Here is a 7,039-nt window from a genome sequence, read left to right as displayed (position 1 = left end):
TCAGGCTCATGAATCACCTCTGAAACATTAAAAGCCTCATTTAAACTGAGGAGGTTTGAAATCTTCGCTGTAATATAATATTGTCATTTTCCAACTGAACCTTTTACCAGACGCTAACCTTTAACCTTTTCACAGACATTGAATCTCATGTCTGACAAATGGTCTGGACATTATGGAAGGAAAATAAACTTCCGAGTCTGTCAGGAGGCTTTAAATGGACTGTTTAGTTTCATTTGCTTTGACAGGTGAAAGGTTTTTGTTTTATGAACATTTGTTCACAGCTTAACTACATAACCCTCTTTTCTTGACGTGGGTCAGCACTAACAATGTTTCTCCTGTAGTGTATTAATAAACGCTATTCATTTTCAAGAAATGATGTTCAGTGTTCTTGTGATGTGTAGCTCATGACATCTGAACACGAAGGCCTCCTGCGGTTCTGTAGACATCACTAACTAGATCCAAAGTAAGAGATTCATAGCAAACGACTAAAATCACTAGAATAACAGGATCATTTGCAGGAAGACGAAAGAAACAGAAGAGTTTTATTCTCATTTGCAGACTTCAACAGTGAAATGGGAGAGGAGCTGTGGGAATATCAGAGGCTTGTTATGTCTCCAACACAACGAATATAAAGACGAATGACCTATTATCATATCAGTAGAATAGTGTTTCAGAAGAAAATATATGGGGTGACTGTAGTTTTACAGAACACAAGAACTATTCCTGTCTGGCCACACCCTATAAACTCAAAGATAAAATGTGTTTGAATAAAGTATTTGCTTTGGCCCATTGCTGTTAAGTTTCAATAGCGTCGCTAGATTGGGAAAAGCAAAACTACCCTATAAACAAATCAAGAAAACAGGGAGCTGTTTTCTCAGAAAGAAAAGCACAACATTTACATTCCTCAACAGTTTTTAATGCTTAAGTGCGAGTTTTCAACTCCTTGCAACAAAAAGTAAACACAGATGGAATGTTTCGTACTCCCTGCGATCAGCTGAGAAATGCATTTTTTGTTTAATGCATATAAATAAAAAAGTAATTTATTTGATTGTACTTTTTGACACGACAAACCCTATGTTTCATGTACACAGCACTGTTTCTGTATTAAAAAGTAAAACGGTGAGGGTAATTCATCCTGTCCTACATGTTTCATTCTGTTCGTAAAAAACAGACCCTCATTTAAAACTTAACAAGTTCGCAAACTAGTTAAACAACGGGTCAGAAGCCTTGCTAACCAAGAAAGAGCTAAAACGTGACAACACATTATACACAGTAATATACAATATAAACAGTAAAATACATTCAAAGCATCACAGTAACAACTGGTGAGAAAGGTTGTGGTCATAATCTCTTTCAGTAGTGTTTCAAAAGTTCTCATTAAAAAAATAAATCTGATCAAAGTAAAAAATGACTCAAAAATAATAAATCAGTGTAGTGTAAATCCATCTTTGCAAACGTATGAAAAGAAAGAGCAAGAACATCTATACAGCCTGAGGACCAATAAGAAGCGGTGTTTCTGTGTGTGTGAGAGACGGCTCGGAGGACTCTCTGCTTTGAGGCGACGAGGTTGAATTCTTTTTCAGTTTGAGGATGTGTTGCTGTAGATGCATGACCCAGTCTTCCTGTATGGACAGAGGTCCCTGAAAGACCTCCTCACAGAACCTACCACATGAAACAAAGGAAGATATTCTTTAAGTCAACATGAAACTTATTTCGCTTGTGAAATGTTCTGTAGTTCTGAGTGAAAGAAAACATTCAACAAGAAAAAAAAGGGATAATATAAGTTTAGAATTGCCGGAATTATGAAAATTGTGTGAAGTGATGCTTCGTCCAAAAATGAAAATTCTGTCATCATTTAGGCACCTTCGAGTTGTTCCAGTCTGTGGGTTAATTGTCTTATTTAAGGGCACAATACTGAATGTTGAATTTGAACCTTCAATCTTACATTTAATAATAGCCCAGATGTCACACTCACCTGCATTTTAGAGAGTATATCTTCCCAACCAGCTTTACCAGTCTGGTCTCTGGTGGTCTGGGAACCAAAGATGGAATGTTTCCAGTCCGAGACGCTTTCGAAGATTCCTGCTCCTCTGATATCTTCTCCGGGTGGGAGGAATGCTTCGGGGGACGCCGTTCACATCCTGAGACACAGTGAAATAGATGCTTATTTACCTGCCAAGTATGTGATTATAACGATCATTTTTATTTCTATTTTAAGAGATGCAGATGCTAAATTTCTCCACCGATATCGATAGCCGATTATTCAGAGTGATATCTGCAATGCCGATTCTGAAGATTAAATTAATATTTCGTAACTTTTTTTATAATACAATATATTGACTATTAATATTGAGCATCAAACTGATGGCAGGTAGGGTGAAAAATGCTTTTATCAACCATTACTGATTATTGCCGATACATCGGTGCATCTCTACTATTTTCATTTTACATTTACATTTAGTCATTTGGCAGACGCTTTTATCCAAAGCGACTTACAGTGCACTTATTACAGGGACAATCCCCCTGGAGCAACGTGGAGTAAAGTGTCTTGCTCAAGGACACACTGGTGGTGGATGCTGGGATCGAACCAGCAACCTTTGATTTACCAGTTCAGTGGTTTAACCCACTAGACCACCATCTCTCATTTTATATTAGTTCAAAATTAATTGAAATGATTTTTTTAGCTAGCCGTGCCTTTCACCCCCCCGCTGCATGTGCAGAAACACAGCTTTCATTGGATATATGCACAGTATATACCAAAAACTTCATCTACCTCTAGGTGTACGAACGTTGAGTTCACTGTGAGCCGCAGGGCTCTGGAACAGTCCGGATAGTGAGCGTTCACCCGACGCGGGTCGTTTTCTGTGCGAGGAGGAGGAGTGGCTCATCCCTGCTTTGACCTCTCTGGTCGGTTCTGGTCGTACGCTTGCTTTAGAAGTTGGAGATACCCGAGGGTGACCGGCCGAGACTTGAGCACCCGATGAAGCGTTGGGAGAACCCATGCGGACAGACTCACACTCAGAAGAACGGGGTTTTCTGGGGCCCTAGGATGAAAATGGTAGTTTTTTCTTCCTTAAAGAAGCAGTTCACCCAAAAAAAAAATTGTATGTCCATCTGACGTTCTAACATGGACTCACCTTCTTAACAAAAGGAAGGTCACCTCGCAAGTAGCGTTTGTGAAGATCGGCCACCTTCTTTGGTTCGCTCTTCATCCAGGCCATCAGGGTCTCTATAGGAGATCCGAGGGTCTTCCAGTCCACCCCCAGCTGCCTCAGGTGGGCTCTGGCATGGCTGGCGAGTGCCTTTCGATTCTCAAAATCAAATCCGCATAGATCACACGTGGCATCAAGGCCTGTGGAAGAGTGGAGAACAAAAGATATGACACAGGCTTTAATGTTCTCGGTGTTCAAAGCTCGAAATATATCAAACACGTACCATTCGTTGTGTTGTCCGAGGCAGTTTTGTCTTTTGTGACGTCAGCAGGCGATGGAGTAACCGTGTGTGGCGAGGAGGCTGTTGTTTTCCACTGCACTGCCGCCACCGTGACCGATTCTGTTTTCACATCCGATGCCCGTTCGCTGCCCTCTCTCTGCATGAGCGTATACAGGGTGTCAATGGGCGACATCTTTTCGGACCACTTCACACCCAGCTGTCGTAAGTGAGCGCGTGCGTGACAGGAGAGGGCTTTGCGAGTGTCAAACATCTCACCGCAGTATTCACAGCACACAAACTGCACCGGGTCCTGCTTCTCAAGCTTAAGGGCTACGGAAGTAAACAACACGCATCATGAAACAAAAGAATCACTAAAGAATATCCGCATGTTCTGATAAATAAGTATGTTACATACGTGTTACGGAGCTTTTAACTGTGGTGGGAGGTGATAGCGGAGACCTAGGCGTGCTCTGGGGTTTAGGAAACTCTACGACAGAGATATCGACTTCCACTGGCTCATCTTTTGGTTTGGATACCACAGTCCTGGAGCCTTTCCTGGCTTTTGGAACTTTGTGAGGGGCAGGAGAAGATGAAGACTGGGGGCTGATTTTAGGGGATGAGGCGAGAAGGGGGAGAGCGGTCAGTGCAGAGGGAGACGCAGGCGGAGACAGCGCAGCGGGGTCCGGGGGTTTGAGAGAACCACCCTGCTGGGACATCACCTTGCGCAGAGTAGCTATGGGAGAGCCGCGGACGGTCCACTCGGTGATGCCCATCTGACGCAGGTGAGAGCGGGCGTGACTGGCCAGGCACTGACTCCTCTTAAACGTTTCGTGACAGAACTCGCAGGAGAGATTTTTGGATGATTGGCCTGGAACGTAAAACATTTCAGAAAGAGTGCATGTGAGGCCAGTTTTCTTATGGATGATTATATAAAAAAACATTACACACGTTTGGGAATGCAAAAAACGATTGTTGGATACTTCTTATCAGATATTTGCATATGGTTACTGACCTAATCTTTTAACATTAACTTCTCACCTCCAGAGTGCGTTTTCAAATCTGTTTTTCCGCCCAAGGACAAGCTTGCCGCAGCATGTGGAGAGGAGATTTTCAGCTTTTTGGTTGGCGGAGGTGTCTGACGCATTGAAACCAGTGTATAAGGGGAAATAGAGGGATTTGGGGGGATGGAAAGTAAAGGGGAAGGGGCGGAAGAAGGTGAAGTACAATCTTCAAAGACAGACAACCCCTCCGTCTGCCCGCCGCTGGCCTTACCCTTAAATTCCTCAGTCTGAATGATTTTATGGAGGGTCTCTATGGGACCACATTTAGAGTCTAAAGGCACACCAAACTGGCGCAGGTGTGCCCGGGCGTGACTGGAGAGACCCTTGCGCGTCTCGTACCACGCTCCGCACAATTCACACACGTGTACATCTTCCCTCGCGCAGGAATTGATCATCGCCGCTGGTGAAAAAGCAAAAAATCGTGTTTACCATCTTACCAATGAGACAATGCAAGAATAAAAACAAACACTAGTTACTCACTTAGATTAATCGGCGCATCTGTTTCCTTAGGAGCCCAGAGGGGTTTGGTTGAGTTCAGAGGGTGGGAGGTCGACGGACTGCCATCACTGGACTCCACGGCATTATGACCGGGACGTACTTTAGATGTGGCGGACACCGCGAGCCCCTTCGAAGAGACTTTACGAGGCTTCATTGCAGCAAAAGCTAACCGACCAGACTTGGCCGATTTTTTGCCAGATTTGACAGCGGATGTCGACGATGAGGAAAAAGCATATTTTTTCTTGACAAGGTTAGATATTTTAATCTTTAGTTTGGGCCCAGTGCCCTTTTTGAGTTTGGAGGGCTGTGCTTTGGGCTTTTTAACAGGGTGGGTCTGTTTTTGAAGCTTGGGTAGACTTCCACCTCTTTCTTTCATTAGCTGGTACAGGAGGTCTATGGGAGCCCCACTGCTGTCAGACGCACCCACACCGAGCTGCCTCAGATGAGATCGGGCGTGACTGGAGAGACCCTTCCTCGTCCCGAAGCTGGTCCTGCACACCTCGCAGATATGGACACCTACTGTAGAAATGTAAGAGAGAACTTCATATTCATAGTTTTTCAGTCGTTTATAACAATCCTGTTAGAAACGTTACTTACAATCCAATTCATCCACATCTTTTTCAGGGTCGGTGTCCAGACACTCTTTGGAAACGGTGACACTGCTTTTCGTTGCGGTCTGTGGTGTCGCCATCTCCATGGCTGGATATGAAACTCTCTCCTGCTTAAAAAACAAAACATAACACTTTTTATGTTTTACACAGTTACACACCATTGGTAAAACTTCGCTTATTTGAATTAATTAAAAGATATTATTTAGTAACCATGTCTCTTTATAGTAATACCACGGTAACAACAAATTTACTATGATCTCACATAGTTAAACCACGCTATTTTTAATATAAATATGCTAATGAAGATGCCAACCATTGGTTACAGTTTTAATTATAATGCACATGACACCAAGAAACATCATTCACATGGTATTAGCCATTACTGTCACAAATAAAATAAAAGGCAATTAAAGTGACAGAATTCAGTAAGATTCAAACCAAGAACATTTCAATGAACCAATTTATAGTGATTTTTCGGTCGTAATGATAAATATGTGGTAACTATGATACTTTGGCGGGAAATATGGTAACCATAGTAAGCGAAATGTTTTCATCATGTTATAGCGCTCAAGATGCGCATCCACTCGATCCGATCTCTCGTTTTAAGATTTATGCACCTGCTTATTTATAAATGCATATATATATATAAATATATATATACAAAACCTACACTGGACTTGCTAAAGCTGTCTTGTACCGATCAACCAAAAGCGCTTTACATTTGGATAATATTTGTGTCAGTTTAATTGGATAACACAATGCACGCGCATAGGCAGCTAGCACGAGCTAAATATCGATTGTGGGTTGTCATGCGATTTAAACGGGTTTTCTGGTAACTAAGTCCGCCGGTCTGCTCAGCTGTATGCATATGGACATGACAAAACAAAATGTAAGACGCAGTAAATGGTCAAAATTACCTCAAACCGGTAAGATTTCGCCGTGACAAAGGTTCACAGGACGATAGTCAGGCACATCAATCGAAACCGAGCTGCAGTACAAGGCAAAAGCAATCGATCCCTCAAAACAATCTAGACTTATCAGATGTTGACAATGACCTCCAGTGTGTGTACGACATTTTAATTAATGTTTATAATGAAATACAAACATCTAGATCTATAAATGTGACTTTTAACAAATTGGATTTATTAAAAAAATGTAATCATTTAGACTGATAATAATCAACAAAGCCCATAACATTACATATTTGAACATTAAAGCTATCAATTAAAAGTTTTGTTTCAAAAATATACAATGAAGTAACCCTAAAAACTTGATAATATTTATGTAATATTTGGAAGGAAAATTATATTTAATGTGATACAATAGAATACAGACAACCTTTTAAGTACGATCTTTTCTAAAAGATGCTTTTATTACAGTACAGTTTTATCGTGTTGAGAATGAAGGAATATGACAAAAATATTTTTTTGTACTACA

General features: G+C 41.5%; 1 protein-coding gene across 2 annotated transcripts; it reads right to left on the bottom strand.

The window, feature by feature from the left end:
• Nucleotides 1-580: 580 nt before the first annotated feature.
• wiza (WIZ zinc finger a) lies at nt 581-6,595 on the bottom strand. Of its 2 annotated transcripts, none has more exons than XM_056749777.1 (10): nt 6,520-6,595; nt 5,589-5,709; nt 4,974-5,510; nt 4,471-4,893; nt 3,848-4,300; nt 3,436-3,762; nt 3,138-3,352; nt 2,774-3,044; nt 1,976-2,141; nt 581-1,662 (listed from the first exon to the last, which is right to left on the bottom strand). In XM_056749777.1, exons 2-10 carry the CDS (start codon nt 5,686-5,688, stop codon nt 1,482-1,484), a joined length of 2,673 nt encoding a protein of 890 aa, XP_056605755.1. In that variant the 5' UTR covers nt 5,689-5,709; nt 6,520-6,595; the 3' UTR covers nt 581-1,481. The 2 variants fall into 2 exon arrangements, with proteins under 2 accessions (XP_056605755.1, XP_056605756.1); XM_056749778.1 differs by having other exon boundaries at nt 5,589-5,712; nt 6,520-6,585.
• Nucleotides 6,596-7,039: the final 444 nt, after the last annotated feature.

This window comes from Triplophysa dalaica, chromosome 6 (assembly GCF_015846415.1).
Source record: "Triplophysa dalaica isolate WHDGS20190420 chromosome 6, ASM1584641v1, whole genome shotgun sequence".
Classification (NCBI taxonomy): domain Eukaryota; kingdom Metazoa; phylum Chordata; class Actinopteri; order Cypriniformes; family Nemacheilidae; genus Triplophysa; species Triplophysa dalaica.
Note: the sequence above shows the minus strand (reverse complement) of the source record. Positions and strands in the feature narration are given on the sequence as shown.

What these genes read in the sequence shown, in the direction of transcription:
- wiza (XM_056749777.1), bottom strand. Translation starts at nt 5,688, where the DNA reads ATGGAGATGGCGACACCACAGACCGCAACGAAAAGCAGTGTCACCGTT. An exon ending in TTTGAAAACGCACTCTGGAG is followed by an intron (nt 4,301 to 4,470) that starts GTGAGAAGTTAA and finishes TTTACGTTCCAG; the next exon opens with GCCAATCATCCAAAAATCTC. An exon ending in ACCTTCCTTTTGTTAAGAAG is followed by an intron (nt 3,045 to 3,137) that starts GTGAGTCCATGT and finishes TTTTCATCCTAG; the next exon opens with GGCCCCAGAAAACCCCGTTC.